The sequence below is a fragment of the Anabrus simplex genome, chromosome 1 (assembly GCF_040414725.1).
Source record: "Anabrus simplex isolate iqAnaSimp1 chromosome 1, ASM4041472v1, whole genome shotgun sequence".
NCBI classification, from domain to species: Eukaryota; Metazoa; Arthropoda; class Insecta; order Orthoptera; family Tettigoniidae; genus Anabrus; species Anabrus simplex.
Window position 1 is genome coordinate 1,506,146,617 of NC_090265.1, and position 27,494 is coordinate 1,506,174,110.

General features: G+C 37.4%; 1 protein-coding gene across 2 annotated transcripts in view; it reads left to right on the top strand.

Moving 5' to 3' along the window:
- LOC136858451 (uncharacterized) overlaps window positions 1-27,494 on the top strand; it is a 114,682-nt gene that overhangs the window by 79,629 nt on the left and 7,559 nt on the right. For both annotated transcript variants that reach the window (XM_067138001.2, XM_067138000.2), the window contains one exon: window positions 23,063-23,218. In XM_067138001.2, the coding sequence (XP_066994102.1) occupies window positions 23,063-23,100 (38 nt within the window). In that variant the 3' untranslated portion in view covers window positions 23,101-23,218. The remainder of the gene's footprint in view (window positions 1-23,062; window positions 23,219-27,494) is intronic.

A 27,494-nucleotide genomic window follows, 5' to 3' on the forward strand; every position in this document is an offset into this window, starting at 1 on the left:
TCTGTGATGCAGTGTTCAATTTTTCATGAAATTCTTACATTTAAAATTTTATTTATTTAGCGTTTGGCTGTACATATCAATATTAGTCAGAAAAAAAAAAACCAAACATTTTTACATTATTTACAGTTTGACTTTCAAGTTGTTAATAAAGTCTATTACAGCTGGACCTGCTTCCACAAAGTCACTGAAGTTGCCACTATAGGAATACGTCGGGTACATTTAAAATATACCTTGTGATACTCTACTTACCTAAAACTTAACAGTTCTTGATTTTCTTCTGTACTTGGCATCAGAAATGTCCCCTTTCAGTGTCGAGTAGTAATCAAGAATCTACCCATTCCATTTTCCCTGGTACCTCTTTTTCATGGCAAAAATATCTCTATGAAAACTTTTCCCATGTTCATCATTGACCACACTGAGGATTCTCGGGAAAGAAATCCAGGTGGGAGTCTAAAAACTGCACCTTGAGGGACATATTTTGGTATGCTTGTAACAATTTGCCTACAATGTAACGTTAATTCGGGGATTTGTGGTTTTCTAAAAAAAAACTTTGAACAACATTTTTAAATGACTTCCATGCAGCTCTTTTAGCTTGGCTCAGCTGTTCTTCAAACATTCATTGCAAATCAAAACTGTAATTTGGGGACATACAAAAATTCCTTCCTTGATTTTAGAATCACTTACACTAGGGAATTTCCCCTTCAAATAAAGAAAACCCGAACCAGTTTTATCCATTGCTTTAACAAAGTTTTCGAAAAGTTTTATACAAAGAGGAAGCAGAAGAATGACGTCAGGGTTGACTAGTGCAGCATTACCAACATTTTTCTATCCAGGTATAAGCAACTGACGAGCTGGCCATTCCTTCTTGATGTAGTGATTTTTCTTGTCTCTGCTGTCTCACTCACACAAGAAACAACAAAACTTTGTATAGCCTAGCTGCAAACCCATTCACAAAGCAATTACTTTTAAACCACAATAATACTTTTCATATGTTTCCTTCATATCAATTGCATAAGCTAATGGCACAGAAGGGAGATTGTTAACAACTTGTTTTCAAGGAATCAATGAACAGTCTCCACTCAGGTGGTTTTTGTTCATGACCAAGCCTGCCCATTACAGCAATAACATCATTACAACACACTAAATCATTTCCAACAGAAAAGCACTCAAGACGTTCTTCCTGGTGGTTATGACAGAAACACACTTTAGTATCCTCTTTTTTAAAGAAGATTCTGACCTTTCAATCTAGAACCTAAAGGTTCAGCTTGAAGTTTTGAAAGTTTTAAATCCTGAACTAGGTCATTTAATTATCTTTTGAGTTATAAGATGAGGTTCATTGGGCCTATCTTCAGATGTGGGGTCACCTGCCTCTTCATTTTGAAATTCTGTGTCATCTTCATTTTCAGATTCATTTTCTATAGTTATGTTCATAGGCAGATCTGGTATTGGTAAATCTGCTCTGTGAGGTACTCAAGCATATCGTAAGTTAGGGTATTTCACCATGTGCTCGGATTTGCTGCTTATTCCTTTTATTTCTGTAAGACAAAAATAACAGTCTGTTGTGTGATCTTGTGGTTCACGCCAGACCATGGGTATACCAAAGTTCATGTGACGATTCCCCGTAGCCCAATCTGTCAGTTGTTTTACGCAGGTAGAACAACGGATATGAGGCCCAGTTCTTATCTTGATCCCCTACCTTACACTCGAAATACAATTGATAACATTTCTTCATTAGCAGAATCAAGCTTCGATGTTGATCTTTAAATATCAAATCTCCACACACATAACATAAGTTATAGGGCTGATTCGAACACTTCCTTGGCATATTTACTCACTGCTTAATGCTTGATACTTACTTAATGTGTTCACACAACTAAACAGTTATACATCACAAGAAAAACAGAATGCAAGTATACTGGATGGATGCTTGCATAATTGTGACTTGTTTACCGAGTACAATGTAAGAGGCTGAGAGGCAACTTTTTGTCCCATGAGTCATCTTTTTCACATCTATTCACCATTGTAGTACATAGTTAGCAAGTGTATAATACTAAACATCCCATTCATTGGTTCAATAATATAATTAATTAAAATATTGTTGTATACTCATTAGTAAATGGCTTTAACAATAATGCAATAATTTAAGAAAGTAATAACTAAAAATGAGATTGGAAAAACTGTGTGTGATGGAGAAATTGTGATTGCATATTTGAAATCAGCATAGAATGGTACATATAAAACGCAACAAATAATTTGTGTGCCATAAACAGTATGTACTAATGACAATCGGTAGCGGCGATTGGGGGGGAGGGGACAGTTCCCGCCCCCCTCATTTTGTGGAGAAAATTAAATGTTTATTCCATTTTAGCTGTCTGAAACAGGGAATTATTTTTTTAAAAACATTTGTATAAACCCTGTTGTCTTTTCAGCTATTTATTGCCTTTAATTTATTCTATTACTAGCAAGATACCCGTGCTTCGCTACAGTATTATACTGGAACTTATAATTGAATGCTTAACGTTTTATATATAATCATCCAAAATTCGCGATCTGACTCATTTTCTGAGAGATTACCGCATAGTTCCTCACATTTTTCAATCTTTCTATCCAGCAATCGATTTCTTACTTCCCGGGCTAGGTCCAGGTATTCCACGCAGTCAGTTGGGTCCTTAAATCTTTGCCATCTTTTCCTATAAGCATTTTTAGTATGGATCAAATCCTGAAGGAGATCGGCGTGGTGTCGTCTTGGGTGCCTTGGCGGTACTGAACCCACGGCCGGACTGTATTCATAGACATTACCAGGCCAGGACCCGCTTCCAGCGTGCTCCGCACAATTTGACGACGGTCCAGAACATTATTATTATTATTATTATTATTATTATTATTATTATTATTATTATTATTATTATTATTATTATTATTTCGAATGGGCCACCAGAGGACCACGTGCCAATTTCAGTTCTTTCTTCTTTGTTCTTTCCTTTTCTTCCAGTACGCTTTCATCTGTTCACTATGTTTCTTCTTTCTGTCTTCAGACCACTTTGAACCAGTCTTTTTTACTTTCCTACCTTGGAATCCTTCTATTTTCAATACTTTTTCCCGAAAGCCTTCTGTATTATTTATTTCTTCTGTTGTTATATTGTTATTTTCTAAATCCTTTCTTACTTCATTGACCCAGCTTGTCGTTGATTTCTTACTCCACAAATATCTGAAAATCTTACTGGTTAATCTACTATCTTGCATTCGATATAAATGTCCAAAAAACATAAGTCTCCTTTTCCTCATTACATCTGATATATTTTCTATTTTTTGATATATTTCAGCATTACTTCGTAATTTCCAACCTTCTGCTGTGTTTTGTGGGCCTAATATTTTCCTCATGATTCGCCTTTCTAGTATTTCTAGTTTGTCTAAATTATAGTTTAATGCCAGACACTCGCTTGCATATATGCATTCTGGCTTCACTACTGTGTTGTAATGCCTTATTTTTGCATTTTTGGATAGGCATCTTTTATTGTAGATATCTTTGGTGACACCATAAGCTCTCTCCATTTTATGTACCCTCTCCTCTACTGCAGATTTTTCTAAACCATTTTCTTGGATTATTTCCCCTAGATATTTGAATTTTTTTACCCTCTCTATTTGGCCAGTATCTGTTTTCAGAAATTTTGGTGCATCCCAAATATTTGTAAAAAAATTGTTTTTTCTGCAGAAATTCTTAAGCCAGTTCTGCTGGCGATTCTTTCCAAGACATTTACTTGGGTTACAGCAGATGTCACATTTTCAGAAAGTATTGCAAAGTCATTATTATTATTATTAGATGTTCTGGACCCCACAGCAAGATGCAAGACCGTTACTTGGCAGTAAATTACATCTGCTGCCATTGTCATTGTTGACAATGTGACCAGCATCATTGTCGCACGTAGGCAAGTGTGCGGGATTTCTGGCGATACGAATGACATACTTCCGTGCATTATTGACCTTATTATAGAGGTGAACAATTTGACGGTCAATCTCATTCCTATCGCTTATTTCAAATGTGTTTAAATTTTTATTTATATGCCAGGAGAGTCGAGTCTAATCTAAGAACGTTCTCCAAAGGGAAAGATGGCTGTTGAAATTGAACCCAGGAAAGATTAAAAATGATCGGTTTATGATCAGAATAAGTACATCGAAAATCTACAGCATGTTTCCAGTCATTCGACAGGGTCAGGAATGGAATGAATAAAGCCCCATCTAGCAGCAACAATAGGAATTGTGCTGGCTGCCGAAGCACTCTCCTGGGGCAATGATCGATGAATGGCAAATGAAATGAAATATTGGACAGTGTTGCTGGAATGAATGATGATTAGGGAAAACGGGAGTAACCGGAGAAAAACCTGTCCCGCCTCCGTTTTGTCCAGCACGAATGTCACATGGAGTGACCAGGTTTTGAACCACGGAACTCAGCTGTGAGAGGCCGGCGCGCTGCCGCCTGAGCAATGGAGGCTCCTTATAAGTACATTGTGAAAAGTAAAATCAATTGGTCTCACCTCCTTTTACACCCCACCGCCGTTAAGTTTATTTATCCCCCCAAAACAAAAATTAAAAGAAGGTGTGTTTCTTTATGTTTAAAGGAGATTCCAAACACAAATGTTCACGTCTATTACCTTCAGTTTTGAGATATAAGTATCCCCATAAAAATAATTCACTTTTTTCACTTCCTTTCACACTCCTCCCCCCCTAAGTGAATTTTCCAGCAAAAAATACTTGTTTCTTTAATAGTAAAGGATCTTCTAAATACCGGTACCAATTATCACGACTATAACTTCTTCAGTTTTTTATTTGTGTGTCCTCATGAAAGGAATTCAACTCCTTTTCACTCCCGCCCCCCAAGATGGTTCCTCCCCCCCCCCCCAATGCGTTTTTCTTTGTTTTTAAAGGAGATCCAAATACCAATGTTCACGTCTGTAACAACTTTATTTTTATTAGATGTATGTATTTTCATACAATTAAGTCAATTAATTTTTCAATTCTTTCAACCCCCCCCCCCCCCCATTGGATTTTCCGAATATACGTGTTTCTTTACTTTTAAAGCAGATTCCAAATATCAAATTTCACGTCTGTAACATCTTCATTTTTGAGATATCAGTAGCCTAATTAAAAGAAAACACCATTTTCAGTCACTTTTACCCCGCCTCCATTCAAGTGGCATTTCCGAAAACTAAAAATACACGTTTCTTTATTTTCAATAGAGGTAAAAATACCATTTTTCACTTTTGTAACATGTTAAGTTTTTTGAGATATACTGTAGAAAATCTATTTTAAAATTTCACCCCTTGTTATTTCCCCTTAAGGTGAGTTCCCAAAAACAAATCACCTATGTTTCTTTACATTACAGGAAATTCCAAATACCCACTTTTTACGTCTGTAACATTTTACATTTCTCAGATATTCTGTAGATATAGTCTTTCGAAAAATTCACCCCAATTTGTCACTCCTGTTTAACCGCCATTAATTGAATTTTCCAAAAACAAAAAATATGTTTCTTTATTTTTAAAGGAGATCCCGTATACAAATTTTCAGTTCTGTAATATTTTCAGTTTCTGAGATATATGTATCCTCATTAAAGGCATTCAACCCATTATTCACCCTTTTACACCCCTCCTATTGGGATTTACAGAAAACAAAAAATACGTGTTCCTTTATTTTTAAAGGAGGTTCTAAATACCAATTTTTACATCTGTAAACTTTTAAAGTTTTAAGATGTAGACACGCTCATTTTAAAAATTAACCCCCCCCCCCCCATTATTTGGATTTTCCAAAAACAAAGAATACCTGCTTCTTTATTTTTAAAGGAGATCCCAAATACCAATTTTCAGCTCTGTAATATCTTCAGGTTCTGAAATATAAGTATCCTGATTAAAGCCATTCAACCCATTTTTCACCCCTTTTCACCCCTCCTATTGGGATTTTCCGAAAAAAATACATGTTTCTTTATTTTTAATGAAGATTCTAAATACCAATTTTTACATCTGTGTACTTTCCAAGTTTTGAGATATAGATGCACTCATTTTAGAAATTCACCCCGCTTTTCACCCTCCCATTAATTGGATTTTCCTAAAACAAAACAAAAAAAATACGTGTTTCTTCGTTTTTAAAAGAGATCATAAGTACCAATTTTCAGGTCTGTAATGTCTTCAGTTTCTGAGATATAAGTATCCTGATTAAAGGCATTCAACCCATTTTTCACCCCTCCTATTGGGATTTTCCGGAAACAAAAAATACATGTTTTTTATTTTTAATGAAGATTCTAAATACCAATTTTTACATCTGGTGTACTTTCCAAGTTTTGAGATATAGATGCACTCATTTTAAAAATTCACCCCCCTTTTCACCCTCCCATTAGTTGGATTTTCCAAAAACAAAAAAATACGTGTTTTCTTATTTTTAAAGAAGATTCTAAATACCAATTTTTACATCTGTAAACTTTTAAAGTTTTGAGATATTGACACACTCATTTTAAAATTTCAACCCCCTTTTCACCCCCTTAGCGAAGGAATATCCAAAAATACACTCTTAGCAAGCACCTACATCTTAATATGAATGTATGTCCAAAATTTCATTTCTTTATGTCCAGTAGTTTTAGCTCGGCGATGATGAATCAGTCAGTCAGTCAGTCAGTCAGTCAGTCAGTCAGTCAGTCAGTCACAGTCAGTCAGGACAAGTTATTTTATATATATAGATTAAGAAAAGTACTTAGTGGAAACACGCACAAAGTGCCAAATGTTGTTCGTCGCGGCTAACCAAATTCTACATCGCCACAGCAAATAGCGGAAACCCGCAGAGCAATCTGTAGCATGTTCTGTAACGAAGGGTTGCAGGGGTATATTTTTGCCTAGGTTGCTTGCCGCACATATTTGTCAGTCTGGCAGTCTCACTCAATGTGTCTGTGTAGTTCTATCTAGTGTCTGTTACCTTGTTAGTGTGTAGTCAAATACTAAATTACTTTTTAATTGTATAATTATGCCGTACTTCTATTTAATTGTAATACATGCGTAACTATTGTTCCTTTGGTGAAAGTTTTGTTGTATAGTACGATTATTACTGCACTGAAGTTGGTAGACTGTCAACCTTTACGTCTCTATCAAAATTCGCTCAAAGAGCATCAAATACCATTTTCTTCTTCTTCTTCTTCTTCTTCTGCTTTTATGACCACATAGGATCACTTTAGTCAGTCCGTCGTTCAGGTCTCTTTGAAGGGATTGTTCGGGCTTTGCGGTCCTCCCAGTACTTCTTCAGGCGCTCCGATCTTCGTGCCCTTTCCTCCGTTGAAAATGTGCGTGTTGTTGGTTTGTTTTGTGTAAGGGTAAAGCGGAGGTTTGTATTCTTGAGTTTTGTATTCAATTTTATCTTATTTTTGGTGTCTTCTGTTGTAAGGCCTATTTCCTTCAGATCCTCTCTTACTTCTCTGATCCATTTACATCCTGTTGTGGTATTTTTTGAGACGAGATTGTGTTGTACTAGTTGTTTCAGAAGTCTCGAGTCCTGCATCCTCATGATATGTCCAAAGAATCCCAGTCTCCTCTTACGCATAGTATCTGTAATGGGTTCTAGCTCTTTGTACACGACTTTGTTAGGTATTAACCGCCACTGTCCATCTTTCTGATATTTTTTGTTGATACAGGTTCTTCCAATCCTCCTTTCAATTTTCTGAAGTCTGTCAGTCTTTGATTGTTTATTCAGGTAAAAGAGTGTTTCTGCTGCATATGTAGCTTCCGGTTTTATAACTGTGTTGTAGTGTTTTATTTTTGTATTTATTGATAGACATTTCTTTTTGTAGATATCCCATGTTAATTTTTGTGCTTTAGCTAATCTATTTGTTCTTACTTGGATTGAGATTTTTTCATTTAAGTTATGTGTTATTACTTCTCCAAGATATTTAAACTGAGTTACTATTTTGATTTTATTACCATTTATGGTGACTTCTTTTAGCTGTGTTGGTTTTTGGGGCATAATTTCTGTTTTTTCAAATGATATTTTGAGGCCAATTTTATTTGCAATGTTTTGAAGTTCTGATATCTGGGTTTTTGCTTCTTTTATGTCCACTGCTAGTAATGCTAAATCGTCAGCAAAACCCAGGCAATTTGTTTTGATTTTTCGGCCAATCTTTATTTTGGGGGGACATTTTCTAAACCATTCCCTCATTACCATTTCTAGAGCACAGTTAAATAATAGTGGTGAGAGCCCATCTCCCTGCCGTAGTCCAGTTTTAATTTCAAATGTCTCTGATGTTTCACCCCTAAACTTCACTTTTGACTTGGTATTGGTGAGAGTCAATTTTATCATGTTTATTAATTTGGGGTGTAGTCCAAGGTGTCTTAAAATTTTAAACAGAGATTCTCTATGGATGCAATCATAAGCTTTCTTGAAATCTACAAATGTTATCACCATATCTCTGTTTCTTCTCCTGTTATAGTCCATTATCAACTTAAGACTCATGATCTGATCAGGACAGCTCCTCCAGGGTCTGAAACCTCCTTGATATTCTCCTAGTTCTTTCTCAAGTTGTAAACTTATCCTATTAAGGATGATTATTGAAAATATTTTGTATGTTATGTCTAGGAGAGAGATTCCCCTGTAGTTATTAGAGTCGGTTTTGTCCCCTTTTTTGTGCAGAGGATGAATGAGGGCTGTTGTCCAGTGTTCTGGTAGTTCTTCTTTAATCCAAATAGAGACAAGTTGTTGATGGAGGGCAACTTTTGCTGAGGTTCCTGCATATTTCCAGATTTCCGCAAAGGTCTGATCTTCTCCTGGCGCTTTGTAGTTTTTTAATTTATTCAGAGCTTGGTAGACTTCCTTTATTGTGGGGGGATTGATGTTTTCTGGTGATGTTTTTATCGGGGTGTTGGTGTCCAAATGGAGTTCTGTAGGTTCCTCACAATTTAAAAGCTTGTTGAAATGTTTAGCCAGAATTTCTGCATTGTCTTTATTGTTATGGGCCAGCTTACCATCTTCATCCTTCATCAGTAGGGTCGGGGGTTCATATTTTTGGAGCTGCTTTCTGAAGGTTTTGTAGTAGTCCCTTGATTTAGTTTTACTGAACTGTTCTTCAATTAACTGCAGGGTGTCCTTATGATGTTGTCTTTTTATTCTTCTTAAGACTTGGGTAGTTTCTTTTCTCTGTTTTACTAGCTTTTGATAGGATATTTCTGTCTTTTGGGACTGATGTAATAGCCATGCCTGATGTCTTTTCTCCACTGTTTCATCACATTCACTGTTCCACCATTGGTGTTTTTTACGTGGTTTAATTGGAGCTAGGTCTTCTGCAATTTGTTTAAGGTTGTGTACTAAGTCTTCAAGTTTGTCTGTGATTTTTATTTTTTCAGTTGCTTTCTGGTAATTTTTGTTGTTGATTAGCTGGGTAGGATCTATTTTTCTTTTAGTTTTAAGGGCTTGCTTTTGTTGTCTCCTCTGGGGAGTGAGTTTAATTTTAATTTTAACTACGTAGTGATCTGAACCTGTGTCTATTCCTCGGAGGACTCTGACGTTATAGATCTCTTTGTGGTGGTATTTGTCCATGCAGACGTGGTCCAGTTGCCATTCTCCTTTAGTGTAGTCAGGGTGTTTCCATGTTTTGAGTTTTTGAGGTTTCCTCTTAAAACATGTAGATTTTGAGATTAAATTATGGTTTCTACACAGGTCAACTAGTCTCTCTCCATTTTTATTTGTTTTCTTGTGTGCTGGCCATTTTCCGATGATGTCACGGTATTTTCTTTCTCTGCCTAGTTGAGCGTTGAAGTCGCCTATTAATAATTTTATATGGTGTTTGGGGATGTTATCTATGGTCTGGTCCAATAGGTCCCAAAATTCTCCTGTTTCCTCCTGGTCTTTTGAGGAGTTGTTTTTATCATTAGTGGGAGCATGGGCATTTATTATAGTATAGATTTTATTAGCATTTTATAGCAAATTTTTTCATTTTTGATGTCTACACCACCCCCACCCCCCACTATATCTCTTGGACCTGTGTCTTTTTGTTGTACATACATTTTTGTGCCCCCACACTTTTAATTCCCAATCGCCACTACTGGTGACAATGAGCCGTAGATGACAGAACCTTACTGGCCAAACTTCTAAGCTGAAATATTTTACATAGCGGTTTTTGCAGGGGCAATAACAATATGTGATAACACTGTATTTGTTTCTATATATAGTAGACAAACTACTGGGTTGACAAAAGATTAGTGGAAGAGTTGAAAATCTGTACCTTTCAACTGTTATGGAACCAAGCTTCAAAGAGGTATTTCAGAAAGCAGAATTCAAATATTTATGTAAGAGAACCAAAATTATTAAATCATCATCATCATCAATGTCCCATTCAAGTCGCCCACGTGTGGTTAACAAGCCTCCTCCACTCCTTCCTGTCCTTCCACTTTTCCTGCTCCAATACTTCCACCACATCCAATCCAGCTTCTCTAATGTCTTCCAACTGGTCTCATTCCCTTCTCTTTCTAATTCCCTTCCTGCTACCCATTCCTTTCCCATTCTTTTTACATGTCCGAACCATCTCAGTCTTGCTTTCTGTATTTTCTGTACTAACGGTTCTATATTTAGCTCTTCTCTGATTTTAATATTTTCAGATTCTATCTCTTCTTGTCTTTTTAACTGATGTTCTTAAAAATTTCATTTCTACTGCTTGGATCTTACTATCTTGTCTCTTAATTACCAGTGTTTCTAGTTCGTATGTTACTGTTGGTAAGAACTACTGTTTATATAATGTTAATTTTGTTCTCTTGGATACTTTGTCATCCCATAAAAGTTCTCTGACTTGATGATAAAATGTTGTACCTTTACTTACTCTGTTATTAATTTCATGGTTGATGTCATTACTTCCATTAATAATGCTACCCAGATATATAAACTCCTGGTCTAGGAAGCCAAGAATAACGGCCGAGAGGATTCGTCGTGCTGACCACACGACACCTTGTAATCTGCAGGCTTTCGGGCTGAGCAGCGGTCGCTTGGTAGGTCAAGGCCCTTCAAGGGCTGTAGTGCCATGGGGTTTGGTTTTAGATACATAAACTGTTCTACATTTTCTAACTGTTCTCCGTCTATGTTCACTTGGCTTCCCTTTTTCTCTTTTCCACAGTACATGACTACAGTTTTCTTTTTAGATTTTCATTCAAATGTCCAGTCTCCTTTGTACTTCCTTTTCTCCCTTTCCCCAAATCACCAAATAATCTGCAAATACCAAAGCATTCACTTCATTCACTTCATCACTACTAATATTCTGTTTTACACGTTCTATGATTTCATCCATCAATATTTTTAAACAATAATGGCGACAGTGCACTTTCTTGCTTGAGACCTCTTTTTTTTTGTATAAAATGTTTGTCACCACTCCCCACTTGTATACTGCTTTTACTCTCATGATACAACATTTTTATCTTATTAATTAATGATTTTGGTAAATTCCTTTTCCATAGACATTCCCAGACATGTTTTCTCTTAACTGTATCATAAGCTTTTTCCAAATCCAAAAATACAAATATGATTTCCTTGTTGCTTTCCAGGTGTTTTTCCATTATCGTTCGCACTGTAAATATAAAGTCTATTGTTGATCTATTCGGTCTCAAGCCATTTTGTTCTTCATCTGTGTTTCTATTATATCCCTCAGTCTTTAGTCTACGATTTTCTCCATTATTTTTAGCCCATGTGATAATAGGGTTATACCTCTATAATTTTCACATTTCTTCAGATTTCCTTTTTGAACAATGGTACAATGCTTCCTTGTTGCCAATCTTCAGGTATCCTTCCATATGGCATTGAGGGCTTGGTGTAGCCACTGTAGTCCACTGCTTCCTGCTGCCTTAATCATATTAGCATTGAATTTGTCTTTCCCACTTGCTTTACCTTTGGTCATTGCTTTCACTGCCCTTTCAAGTTCCAAGCATGTTATCTGGTTCTCTTCTTTTTCTCCATCTATTATTTCCATTTTCTTATCTCCTCCTTCCTCCGAGCAGTCATCTTCGTAATCGTCGTTTTCGTAATATTTTGCAATCATCTTCTGATGACCCTTTTCATCATGTACTATGGATCCATCTTCTCTCTCTAATGCCTTGATTTTTTTTCTTGATATAGTCTTTTCAATTTTATTACTCTGTATAATAGTTTCCGATTTGCTCGACTATCTTGCTCAGTTTTGTTCGTAAACTCTCCCCAACATTTCTCCTTTTATTCTTTGATACTTGCAGTTTCAATCTTTTGTATTCCACATGTAACCTTTATGTCTTATTCTCATCCCTCTGATACATATTTTTGCTTTTCCTTATCCATTTCTTTCTTCATTTTGTACCTTTCTTTTATTTTTATTTTATTTTGTCTGTCCACCATCTTGTCTCCTTTCCCTTAACCTTTGCTTCTGTTTTCCCGCATACCTCAATTGCCGCTTCCACAAATGTCTGTCTTAAATTGCCCCACTCTTCTTCCTCACTTCGTATTTCTGTGTTAGGCAACTTCCTTTTTATACAATCTTGAAATGCCATTCTTTTATCCTCCTCCTCCAATTCCCAAATCCTGATCTTTGGTTTCTTCTTCAGTATAATTTTAGAAGTTTTTACTTGTTTTAATTCCACAATTAATAATCTATGATCACCTTCCATTCTTTCACTGGGGATTATCTTCGTATTCATGACGTATCTTCACCATTCTCAGTCTGTTATTATAAAATCGATGAGTGTTCCATACTGTCCATCCCAACTATATCGGCTGATCTTATGGCTATTCCTCTTCATAAACCATGTGTTCTTTATTATCAGGTTGTTTCTGATACAGAAGTCCAACAGTTTCTCTCCATCTTCATTTCTATCGCCATATCCATGTGGACCCAGAACATTCTCATATCCCATTCTGTCAGTTCCCATATGGGCATTCAGATCTCTCTTTATCATGATCCCATCTCAAACAATATGTATTTCCAGTTCATTGACCAAATCTTCTTTTTGTTCCATGCTACATCCTATCTGTGGAGCATACACCTGTACTATCTTCAGTAGTTTCTTGTTTACATGTATGTGCATTATTACCTACGTGGATCAAAAGGTTAGTTGCACTAACGCGCCGCAGCAGCGCGCTGTGTGTCGCAAACATGGGCAAAGCGGAGAAAGGGACAGACACTGCCTACACGTCTGTTAGGCAGGTCGCTGTGGTGTCTCGTCTAGTATGGTGTGAATAGCGGCCAAATGCAATGGCGCATCAACTAGACGTTCACTCCAAATATGAGGTGCGTGCGACAAATTGATTCCTATGGGCCAAAAGGAAGAATTGCACGGTCATCCATCGTGAAATTAGTGCTGTGTATGGGGAGCGGGCCATTTCCCGGCAAGGTATCGTAAAGTGGTGTCAGCAATTCGAAGCCGGACGCAAGGATATCATGGCCAACCATCGCGAAGGCAGGCCCGCAACGTCCAGCACCCATGCAAAGGTCAACAGTGTGAATGCGATCATTAGACAGAACCGGCGCATTAAACTGAGATAAATTGTGACGCAGCTGAACATGTCGTATGGCAGTGTGTTCGCCATTGTTCACGAGGACTTAGATGTCATAAGCTGTGTCAAAGAAGGGTCTCACGTCTTCTCACCAATGAGCACAAGCGACGTTTCCAATCCTCCCTGACATTTTTGCAACGGCATGCTACAGATGGCAACGGCTTTCTGCAGCGAATCGTCACAGGCAACGAAACGTGGTTCCACCACTTCACCCCCGAAACGAAGAGAACATCAATGGAATGGGTGCACCCCTCATCACCACAACGAAAGAAGGCCAAGGTTCAACCTTCAGCCGGTAAGGTTATGGTGACAGTGTTTTTTGACATGGAGGGTTTGCTGCACGTGGAATTCATGCCAAAAGGAACGACAATCAACACGGCATCGTATTGTCAAACGTTGCATTGGTTTTGTAAAGCGATTAAAGAGAAGTGCCGGGGGAAATTGAGCACCAGTGTGATTTTGTTGCACAATAACACAACACCTCACAAGGCCTGCCAAACGAGAGAACTGCTGCAGCTTTTCAAGTGGGAGGTCTGGCAACATCCACCCTACAGTCCCGACCTAGCGCCATGTGACTTTCATCTGTTCGGTAAGCTCAAAATGGAGCTCGGTGGTCGACGTTTCCAGACCGATGAGGGGGTGAAGGCCACTGACTCAGAGTGGTTGCAGAACGCATCCGGAATCGACAAGTTGGTTGTGCGTTCGCAGAAATGTTTGGAGTCTCTTGGAAACTATGTGGTAAAGTGACATTACAGTGTATGTCATTATAGTCGTGTTGCTGTTGTATAGGTGGTGGAATAAATGGCCATAACTGGGAAGTGCAACTTATTTTTTGATCTGCCCTTGTATAATTCTTTCATTTACATACTCAACTTCAGCTATTGGTTCAACATTCTGATTCACTATAAATCCCACTCCATTTCTTTTCTCTTTACTGTTATCCATCCAGTACAAGATGTACCCCTTTCTTAGTTTCATCATTCCTTTCCCTTTCCATTTTACTTCACTTATTCCCAGAATGTCGAGTTTTCGTCTCTCCGTTAGGCCAATCAATTCATTTTCCTTCCCATTCATTGTTAAAATATTTATTGTTCCAAATTGGGTTTTGTTCTCTGATCTAACACTTGCACGAACATCAGCATTACCATCAAACCGTGCAACTGTAGCCAGAGACTTGTCAATTCCATTTCCAATTTTAAACTTCCATCCGAGGCTTGTATTATAGTTGAAAGCAAGTACAAATTTACTCATCTGCTGACCTGCTAAGCCTAATGCATCTAAGGATTTTATTTCAGGGTTTACTGCCTTAGCCTTTGAAGATCTCTCTTCTCCACAAGGCAGTAGTTTCCTCTTCTAATTTTCCCCAAAGAGGATGGGTTGCCTCATCCACATCTTTGCCATTCTGAAGGTCTCCTTCTCTGCCCAAGATGCTGTTCAGGTCTTCACCCATAACCCTGGGCATGGGTTCCATGTTATACCCCGTGAGACTGGATCCCTGCCTGAACTTAGCTGTCCTTCACACCAGCCTACTGATGTGGAGGATACCTGCCCCCACAGTGTGGATGCGCCAGACAAGAATTACTCAAGTGAAGGTTAGGGATGGTGACCCTACCTCCCTTGAGCCAGGTTAATGGTTGTGTATGATGCCACAACCAATGACCAGGAAAACCTTAAGAAATGGCTAACTGTTGTACAAAAGAAGTTTTTTAAATCATGTAACCATAAATCATTTTCTATTTCTTTCTCCATAACATTTCATTGCTGGAATACCTGGCATGTTGGCTGAGAAATGACTTACACTATGGATGAGAAGAAAGGGTTGTTAGAGTGGATATTATCCTTATAAATTAGGAGGTTCAAAGCTTTCATTCTTATTGTATGAGAAGAAAGGGTTGTTAGAGTGGATATTATCCTTATAAATTAGGAGGTTCAAAGCTTTCATTCTTATTGTATTTCTGTTATGTAGTGTGACAAAGTGTTAGAACTGTATGTACTATTATACAAAAATACAATGTGCACATCATCTATATTGTACCTGAAACGCTGGTCCAGCATTGGCGTTGAAGTATTTCAAACCTGAAGAACAGTGCCAACCAAATAGCAAACATGTGGCGAGTGACGTAGGAGCCAGCTCCAACTCGCCAAGGCTAAGTTACGTCATCCAGAGAAGCTTCCATACCTTCTACCCTGAATAACTCACATATGAATTATGATACAAATATGAGAATAACATCACCGTACACACCATTTTAATATTTCTAATACCATCTAGTTTCATTAAAATCCACCTTGGATTAAGAAAGTTATTGAGAGGAATAGAACAGCTGCAGTCTACATGCCCTGCGTGCTTCACATGCTCCATCACACGCGTAATTTTGTGCATATCACTTAGGGGTACAATATATTGTTAAATAGAAAATGAAATGGATTATACCAGAGTTAAAATTGTTAATATCACTGTCCCAACACTTTCCTTTTCATATTCAGACAACACAATACACTACCAACCACCACAGAAACGCGCAAAATTGATTACGTCTGTCCATATAGGGTTGGCATAAGGAAGGGCCATCTGGCCGTAAAACAGGGCCGAATACACACGTACGACACAGTTCACACCCATGACCCCAAAGATGTGGGAAAAGTGGTAGAAAAAGATTATTTGAGGAGATATTGAGATTTTAAAATATCAGGTAATATCAATGACGTTTATGCTTAGGGTCAAGCTCTGGTATATCAGGCGAGCCTAAAAACTCAAATGACACAGTGACCGACAGCAGGGACCAGTGAATGTTTGCTGCATGAGATTGTGCTGGCAATTGTGTGACTTAACTTAGTGCGCGAGTGCCAAGTTCTGAACTTCAAACTCAGTAAGGACTTTAACTGTGACAGCAGTACGACTCTACATTCTTAAGTTTTCAGTCCTTTCTAAAGGAGTCATGTAAAGCTTTCAAACACTTAAATGACTTACATGACTTATTTATAAACACAAGTGTCAAGCGTTGAACATTATTAATTTATGCCATGTACTGTAAAACTGTCCATAAAACTTATAACTTAACGAGACAAGTTTACTTGTTGAATTTCTACAAGTAACCAACTTGTTAGGACTTTGTTTGTTGAAGTTACGTGCCTATTGGTTCACGCAGTGGGACATAGACTGTGAAATTGAATATTAATACTTCATGGTGCTAATTTAACAGTTTAACAATGAGAACACAGGCAAACGGAGCCAGCGCTTCTAAAAGGTTATATACGTCTGTGTTATTAAAGAACAGTGTGAACTGTGACTTATTTAATTTTCCAGTCTACAAGTCACATTTAATCTTCCAAGCAACTTTTTCTTATAGTGACTTTCAATATGACTTTTGAGCTCATAAGTACTTTTCAATTTATCAAATAACTTACAATTTTATGAAGCCAGTGTAGTATTGTCTTACCAATGAACTTGCTAATGAGTGGGGACTTCGAAGAACATTTATAGCACAATTGAGATTTAGCCACTGCATAAAATAACTTTCCAGTGAATTAGAACTTTATTTAATTTCATAATACATCAACCAATTAATTGTTTCAAGAGTGAACTTTGGTTAGTTTCAATAATTTTGAATTAGGCACTTCAAGAATGAACTTTGTTTGTTTTTATAGTCAATCAAACTGACTAATTATTTCAAGAATGAACTTTATTTTACTAAAATTAAACTTTTATCACTAGTAAAATTTAACATCAAGAATGAACTTTATCTGCTTTTTAAACAAATTTTGTATTAGTTTAATTTGACAATGATTTAATAAAACCACAGGGAATCCATTTACATTTGCTAACATTAATAAAGTTTGTGTGGCCTGTATATACAATGTTTATTCCCTCTGTACTCTCTCCTGATGTAAGACCGCACATGCCCTGCGTGCTTCACATGCTCCATCACATGCGTAATTTTGTGCATATCACTTAGGGGTACAATATATTGTTAAATAGAAAATGAAATGGATTATACCAGAGTTAAAATTGTTAATATCACTGAAAGATAACATTCAGAACTTTTGCTTTCAACAGCATTAAGCACTGTCTGTCAGCTACCCATTTGAGAAGATGGACGTCACCATCACTACCAATGATTAACATTGAAGTACGTAATTCATAATGAAAGTCGGATGTTGAACAGTGTTTCACGTATGAAAATGATCTAATCACTGATCTAAAAGAAATTTTCTTCATATATTTTGAAAATGATAGTGAAAAAAATACTTGGTCATTTTGACCCTCAAGTAAAGAAGTAATCATCCAATACAGTGGCCAAGAATATTTCTCAATTTCTTTGGTAAATTAACATTTTAATGCTAATAGAGATCAAAATCCCAACGTATGTGTTACACTTATGGAAACGGGTCCCTAATCGTTCATCAGTCTGAACTCAGTGATGTACCGGTACCATAATTGGTTAGTCCTGTTCTCAAGATAACTAGATTGATTCAGAGTCCAGTGGCTTTTGAGGGCATTTAATTGTCACCCTCATGTCATTACCTTCCAGTGCATTAAAGAACTCCTCTGAGAGTGTAATTTCCCTCGCACTGAATTCATAAACTTGCACCATTGACCAAATTTTCAAAATATTTTAAATATACTTTCAGCTTATTAGGTCATGTTCAGTAAATCTAAGACATGCTGAAGAGAGATTAATTGCAGAAAAATCGGCAACCATTCATAGGATACCGTACTAGCTGTTGTGTACCCGCTGTTGACAGGTTATAGTTTGTACAGTTCGCAAAACTTTTAGTGATACTTTGGCTCCCTAGTGCTGAATCGGTAGACCTTGGTTATATTTGAGATTCGTATTGGCAACCTCTGACACAAAAAATATGAATCAACTGTGCATCACCATAAGACATCTGGCGGTATAATTGCAACATTTTAAGTACTGTTGTCATTTACACAGCAAAGTCAAAATATAGGTTAAGCTTGAACATGAGTGAGGAAAATCAAAGTACATCACAGGAACAACCTGGAACTCCTACACGGAAACGACAGTTTAGAAAAATTCATACCGATTGATCATACTATTGATTCAATTCAGATTTCGTTTCCATTCAGTTGGCATTATTAACGGAACCAGGTAGCTCCCTCCTTACTACTCACTCCCGTAAAATGAAGTATCGCTAAAAGTTTCGCGGGCTAAAATTGCAGCGATAATACCATTTATCAGTGATGAATGGCTGCAGAAGAACAAAGGACATATCAGCCAACAATAATAATCTGTCAGTGTAATATTGTTATTGATAAGTTATTGACATTGTTTGCCTACACATTTAGTTTTCTTCCGATTTAGTAAGAAGGGCATTCAAGGCCTAGCTGCTTTTATGGTTTTGCAGCTCATAAAACCATCAGTTTTTTTGCCGTTGATGGATTTTGCAATGAGAAAATTAATTTGTGAATATCTCCATTATTATATCTGTTGTTGTAAAACTGTACCTGATATAGAAGACTGGATATTAAATTTTATATAATTAATGTTATGTAAACATTTTAGATAAAACTAACATGTCCAGAGACATTTGAAAGTTTCTGATCCCTGTTATTATTCCATGAACATTAACGGTCACCATGTAAAAGCATTATTTCTTGGAGAACCACTAGAGTTACAAAGATAATGCATATGACTAATCATCTGACCATTATTTTAAATTTTAATGGATAAAACACCAAAAACAAGTTGAAAAAGGCATTGAATCTGAAGTCCATGCTCTGAATGGCTATCAGCTGGCATGGCCAAGACCAAAATTGAGAAAAAGATTCCTCAAGTAACAGAAACACTAACAAGAACACCTCACTGAGCCTGAATTGATAGTGGAATGCAAGATACAAGAATAGAATAGCTTAGCTCACACCAAATGAGAAATGATCACAATGTAGAAATCACTCAATGGGCTATGCTTGGGTGTTATGAGCTGCAAGAGCAAACTGGGATTACCTTGCAGAGACCATTATATGTGGATGTAGAGCCAAACAGACATCATCTGTGTGGAGGACCTCCTAGATCAAACACCAGTTGCATTGAATGTTGCAAATTTTTTGGACAGTAATAGTCTGAAATTATTGATTGTCTAGTATTCTGTAGCCCTATATATTGTACAGTCGATCAAGGAAAGAATGAGTGCATAGTCTTGTGTAAGATCCTTGCAGGTACACTTCTCCTATCTGAAGGGAGGTGAATTATATTTAGTTTATTTCCCAGAAATAAATTCATTCTCATTTCATAAAAATTACCAGAGGGTCCAATAGGCAAATCTGTTCCAGGTTATAAGTTCCTGTAAGATCTTAAAAATCTTCCACCATTGCTTTTTTTACATTCTACAAAGTCGTATGTCATATCAATCTTCATAATTTTTCCAATCTTCAAAATATTCTCCCTGTACATTCCTCTCCTGAAGAGTCATTCTATGAATATGGATGATACTTTATCTTGAATTAGAATACTCCTTATGAGAGAAGACAAAGTTAGAAATATTGTTACTTGTGTTACTGTTATGTTACGAAGGAAAGTAGTTGTAATAGTACTCCATGTTGTTTTGTTGTAGAACTTATACTACTTTCAGCTTGTAGTTGTGTATATTAGAATCTGTATGTAAATTTAGACTTGGCAAGCAGAGTGATGTATTTTATGGAGTATGTTGTGCATATACAGTACTTTAAATATTCTTTCTTAGATCCCTCTTCCTGATATAAAAAATATACTATAGTTGCCAAGATACCTGTCTTAATATATCATCACATATGCATTTGTCTTTGTTTAAATAGGTTTCAGGCCAATGATCTAGATGTTAAGCCCATTTAAACAAGCATAATAATCAATAATAGGTTTCATTTTAATCATCATGTCCTGGAGTCATAAGATTTTTTAAGCACGACCCCTATTCACTAAAGGATTATAGAAATAATTCCAAAATATGCTTCGAAAGCTCGCTTCTACCTGGCCATCGGGCTAGAGAGTTCTGTGTAATAAGCCCATGGTCTAATGTTCTCCAAGTCTGATACGGTAGAGAAATGACATTGGGGAAATATTACACAGCTGTTCATAATTGTAATAGATGGAGACTGTAAATGAGGTAACGAGAAGCACATTATCTAGATCCTGAAAACATGAACGATTTGCTCTTTCTTCATGATAACATAAAATTCAGGTAATTACTGTACTGCTCATATTAAAACATAGTATTGTATGATTAATGAAATCAATAATACCAATATAAATGGTCCGTTATTGGACATAAAAAATTTTCCAGCTAACTTATTCCTGGTTGCCAGAGTTTCGCCCTAGTGTGCTAAGTTGGGCTCATCCGTTGGTAAATAGCACACCCACCAAGACACATGGCTAGCACATACCATGAAGGCCACTGCATAGGCTACTTGAAGCCACTGGCAGTGCCAATGCACTATGAGAGACTTTGTCTCATTTCCAAAAATTGATGCCTGCCTGGCCATCACATGATATTTTAGGTTCCCTATGGGAATCATCATCTATGTCAGATTATATTTCAGGTTCCCTATGGGAATCAACATCTATATAATCATAATGAAATCAATTCATCAAAGATTTAAAATTGTATTTCTAGTGAATGTCCATCAGTATGTATGGCAGTTAAAGATATTCTAATACGATTTTTGTTTACTTGTCTCTTTTCATCAACTCTTGTAAGTTACTGTATAATTTAAGAGGAAGAGATGCCATAAGCGCAGTTGATGATGGTATTTCCCTTCGATTTGTTTAAAATATTATACTTTTTGTAAGATTCGTACTTGTTCCTTCGATTTAAATGTTTGTATTACATTTTCAGATTGTTAATTTAAATGCTATTGCATTACTAAACCAATAGGTGTTCTTGACATCATGTGATAGCCAGATATTTTCAGATAGACTGGCTGCCAGAATATTGTTGCTTGCTTAGTACCACCCAGGGTTCACGTATAGGGTACTTTAAGGTTATACCTACAGATGTGAGCAACATCAATCGTATACATGTACATTTTATGCCGTATGCTTATTAAATAAATAAGTAAATAAATAAATAAACCAATGAACATATCCTTTGAGTGGTACCTTTTTTTATAAATACGTTGTACAACAATTCATACTTCCCCATTTATTATAAGTTCAACGTTTACGGTAACTATAGATGGGCGCTAGCATTTAACGAGCTGGTCCGTGAGCTTTGAGAGCCGGTCTGGTCCAAGCCGAAGACCATTTCCATAACCTAGTTCATTCATGCAATGTAGACTTTTTGTTTTAGTTTTGTATTTTGCTTTATTGAAATTTTCATAAGTGATATTTTTTCCAGTGGTCATTGTAGCCATTGAAGTTGTCAAAAGTTTTTCATTGTTTACCTTGATGATGATGGTCAATATTTTGTGTATAGGTATAAAATTACTTAAGACTCTTCTTTTATCAGTACTTTTGAGTTTTTTATATTTATTTCTGAATTCTCCCTGTTCAAAGAAAGTGCATACAAGGGGTACCCAAAAAACTGAATTTTTTTTTAAAGGCTATATATTTTCAAATTTTTTACAAAACAACGTTATCCCCCTTCAAAATGCTCTCCATTAAAACTAATACATTTGTCCCACCGGTGCATCCACTGTTCGAAACATTTTTTGTAGTCATCTTTAGAAAAGGCTGACAGCTCCTCCGTCCTTTTTTTTCTTGACCTCTTCAGTATTGTCAAATCGGTGTCCTTCCATGCCCCTTTTCATGTGTGGTTATAAGAAAAAGTCGCACGGAGCCAGGTCAGGCACGGGGCAGCAGAACCGTGCCATTTTTAGCCAAAAACTAACAGAGATGGCTGTATGTGCAGGTGCGTTGTTGTGGTGGACGAACCAGTCTCCTGTCTGCCGCAAATCAGGTCTTTATGACAAACGCTGTTGCACAATCTTCTTAAACTTCCCAATAAAAGGTTTGCACATTGCTCACTTAAACTTGCCATCATAAAAAATGAAACAAGAACAAATGAGCACTCCAAGCTCGATAGCTGCAGTCGCTTAAGTGCGGCCAGTATCCAGTAATCGGGAGATAGTGGGTTCGAGCCCTACTGTCGGCAGCCCTGAAGATGGTTTTCCGTGGTTTCCCATTTTCACACCAGGCAAATGCCGGGGCTGTACCTTAATTAAGGCCACGGCCGCTTCCTTCCAATTCCTAGGCCTATCCTATCCCATCATCGCCATAAGACCTATCTGTGTCCGTGCGACGTAAAGAAAAAAAAAAAAAAAAACACGCAAAAGAGCACTAGCAAAAACAATCACTGCACATGAACAGAACAAGCCAGGTTGAAAACGCAGGCGGCACTGAACTGGCAATGAGTTGCGCTATACACGCCTAGCAGCAGAAATGCGTACTACACAAGCTTCGCCCACGGCAATGTTATTCCAGTTATTTTTGGTTACCCCCTCGTATGTCACTATTAGTTTATAGCAGTAGATATACCATGTGTATCATGATCATAATTCTACTAAATTATATTTTGAAATTGATCTCTCTTCCCATAGCCATGCCAAACATTTCGTGCTGGGAAACGTTGCTGTGAATTTGAGTGCCTGGATGATCCCTGGGAAGAATATGTCATTGAGTCAAAGGGTTACATGGCTGTAGCAAATCCTTTGTTAGCATTGGCCCTAGCAATATTTACTCTATGGAAATAACAGGTTTGTATTTTGCTGGAAGTTGGACATGATTTCTAATACTTGTGAGTAGAAGTAGAGGACAAGGCAGTTCTGGGTTGATTCTTACTGTTAGAGGACCTTTCTTCATTTCTGAACTATTTTTGGAAGTAAAAAATTATTTTTATAGTTTTAAGCATATAACACCACACTGCATGTATTTAAATTGTGCCGTTACTAGGGCTTGGATTTTTTATAATTTGCCATATTTGTTTTTCTATGCCTAAGTTAATGTAGGCACGTTTCTAACATTCGTACCAAGTGAGTTAGACATACGGTTTGGGTAATGCAGCCTTGAGCTTGCATTTGGGCGATAGTGAATTCGAACTGCACTGTTGGCAGCCCTGAAGATGGTTTACCATGGTTTCCCATTTTCACACCAGGCAAATGCTGCAGCTGTACCTTAATTAAGGTCATGATTACTTTTTTGACAGTCCTAGCCCTGTCTTATCCCAAGTCGCCATCACCATAAGACTTGTCTGTGTCAGTGCAACATAAAACAAATAGCACATCGCACATCTAGCTTTTGTGAACACGATGAAACTTCATTTTTATGGTCATATAAATGCATAAGTGACCATATTTTAGCATTGTCTTTATTTTGGCTAAATCATCGAATAAGGGCGTATGTGGTATTTAACATTTCACCACATATTGTTCTGAAGATAATTTCATAATGCTTGTGCAACTGACGTAAGAAAGTTTGTTTGCCAACCTTCATTTGGTTGTAGCAGAATTTACCAGGAATGTGCTGTCAGAGTCTGCATGTGAAAGGTTCTGTATATGGTATATTTATATACAGTATATATTTGAAAAATATGATTCACTGTGCGTGAAGAAGAAACAAATAGCTACTTCTCTTCCTCCTTCCTGACAGCCAACATTCAATTTCCTCATTATACGGAGTGATTGAAAGGAACTTCAACTACACATTATCTATGCTCCTGTACGAAATACTTTTGTCTCTGCTAATGAGTAGTTCAGTGTAGTTTCAAGATGCCTGCAGTAAAGTGGTCTAATAGTGCGAGATTGTGAGATTTTGGTGAAAAGTATTTTAGTACTGATGGATATATTTTACTTTCTAAAATGTGAGAGGTGAAAATTATGGCTGAGAAATGTTTTATAGTGCAAGAACACTGCAATAGTGCTAAACACAAAAGGTCTGTAAACAGAAAATTACCCACAGAAAGCAGAGGGTGATTGCTATGTGAGAAACCACACAGCAGTTCATCTCCATCAGACAATACATCTCACTTTTTTGAGGATGGTTTTATAAACATTCCTTTATATAGAGATACCTGGTTTCCAAAAGTTCTTAAAAAAGTACACAACTTATTCCATTCCCTCAGAATACACGATAAGAAAGAACTACCGGGTGAGTTGGTTGTGCGGTTAGGGGAGCACTGCTGTGAGCTTGCATTCTGGAGGTAGTGGGTTTGAACCCCTCTGTCAGCAGGCCTGAAGATGGTTTTCTGTGGTCTCCCATTTTCACACCAGGCAAATGTACCTTAATTAAGGCCACAGCCACTTTCTTCTCACTCCTAGGCCTTTCCTATCCCATTGTCGCCATAAGACCGGTCTGTGTCGGTGCGACGTAAAGCCAGTTGTAAAAAAAAAAAAAAAAAAAAAGAAAAAGAAAGAAAGAACTATCCGACTTTCTATTATGATGATACAATGAACATAATAAGAGATATTGTTGGGTGGCAGCAAAATGTGTTTCCATAGATGAAACTGACATAGATGGTAGATATGGGGTAAGTGTTATTGTAGGCACTCTTAAACATGACCAGCCTGGAGAAACCTTTACTGCATGTGCAGTGTTGGATAGGGTGAAAAACAACATTGCTATTGTTTTCTACACTGCAATGAATTTCTTGAGACCAGGTAAAGTAGAATATAAGAGAAGCAGCAATAAGGCTTAAGATTCTGTATCCCAAAATGGTGTATGTAACTTGTCTTGCACATGTCCTCCATAGAGTGGCTGAAGAGGTTTCAGGGAACTACCCTGAGGTGTACTGATTTTTTCCTAATGACAAGATAATTTTTTATTAAGGCTCTGCTTTGAGTGTAGACATTTAAAGAAGAGGTGCCATCACTACCTTTTCCCTCACAGACCATTCTAACATGTTGGGAACTTGGCGTGACGCTCCTAACTACTGTTGCACTACAAACTACAGTGAAATTGAGAAGATCTTCAAAATTTTGACAGAAGTGATTCATCTTCAATCAAAACTCTGCAAGAGTTATTTTCATCCGCCATGTCAAGAATCATAGCCTACATAAAATCACTTTCTCTGTGATTCCTTTGGAGCACCAAAATGAAGCTATTAGGCAGGATCAGGAGTGAGATAGTTTGCCGTTGCTTTCCTCACTGGACCAGAAAGTGCTATTGTAGCATGACTGACGCTCTGAGGAACACCTTTCTTAACAATCACATGTACTGGGAAAAGGAATGAAGGAGAGAAACTAGTTCAGTTTTTGTGAGAGAAATGGAATGATTGTGGGCAACACATGGTTTCGGAAGAAAAACGGCAGGAAAATTACGAGATATGACTAGGTGGCAGAAGAATAAAATCAGTAATTGATTACTTTCTGGTGGAAAGGGCAAATCACAGACAGTTGTTTGATGTAACAGCTTTACCAAGAGAAGCATTCAGTGTAGATCATAGAGTTCTGATATAAAAAATGAGAGCGAGTAAAATAGAAAAATGAGAGGAGATAAGAGAGAGTAAATAAAAGTGTGGAAATTAAAAGAAGAATATACAGAAAGAATTTCTGAAGAGTGAAACAAATTCCAGTTACTGAAGTAGGAAATGTGGAAGATGAATGGCCCAACTTCAAAAGGGCATTTGTAAGTGGAGCAGAGTGTGCCTTTGGCAGAACATTGACGAGAGTGAAAGAAAAGGAGATCGTGATGGAATGAGGAGGAGAGAGAAGCAGTGAAGGAAAAGAAGAGATCGTGGCGAAAATGGAATTGAAATGAAAAAAAAAAGAAGAAAGCAAAAGGAAGTCTCCTGATAATTAAAGGAAATGTAAGAAATTGGTAAGAGAAGAAAAATTGGGGAAAATTTACACAAAAGATGGAAACAGTTGGAAGTAGAAGAATGCTCTATGGAATTATGTGAAGAAACAGGATAGAAAGGAGTTCATATAAAGGTGGAGAGTTGATAACACATCCAGAAGAAATAGATAAGATGGGGGGATTATTTTAATAAACTGCTGAATGTGAGAAATTGCACAGAGGAGACCAGTAGTAATATGGTTGTGATGACTCAACAGTAGAAGATGATATAGGTGACATAGGTGGAATTAGCAGTCCCCTGTGAATTGCATGACCTTGCTGCAGTGGGAAGGCTTGCATGTCCCAGTGAAACAGGTAGCCGAACCGTAGGTCCAACCATATCGGTTGAGTATCTGTGGAGACACCAGACTAATAAATGGTTAATCAAAAGGGAGGTAGCAGCCTTTCGGAGGTAGCAAGGACTGCAGTCTAGATAATTGACTGATATGGCCTTGTAATAATACTCAACATGGTTTAGCTGTGTTAATACTTCTACACGTCTGAAAGCAACGGGAAACTACAGCCGTAACTAACTCCTGAGGACATGCAGCTATCTCTGTATGGATGATGTACTGATGATGGCGTCCTCCCAGGTAATATATTCCAGAGGTAAAATAGTCCCCCATTCGGATCTCCGAGTGGGGACTACACGAGAGGAGGCAATCATCATGAAGATGGATACTGACATTCTACGAGTTGGAGCATTGAATGTTAGAAGTTTGAATCGTTGTGGTAGGTTAAAGAAACTGAAAAGGGAGATGGCTAGACTAAAGTTAGATGATTTTGGTTTAAGTGAAGTCCATTGGTATACCGAGCGAGTTGACCGTGCGGTTAGAGTCACGCGGCTGTGAGCTTGCATCTGGGAGCTAGTGGGTTCGAATCTCACGGTCGGCAGCCCTGAAGATGGTTTTCCGTGGTTTCCCATTTTCACACCAGGCAAATGCTGGGGCTGTACCTTAATTAAGGCCATGGCCGTTTCCTTCCAACTCGTAGGTCTTTCCTATCCCATCGTCGCTGTGTCGGTGCAACATAAAGCAACTAGCAAAAAAAAAAAAACAAAAAAAAACAAACACGTTGGTAGGAAGAACAGGATTTTCGGTCAGCGACTACAGAATTAACACGAAATCAAACAGGGGAAATACAGAGATAGGTTTAATAATGAATAAGTAAATAGGGCAGCGTGTAAATTACTTCAACCAG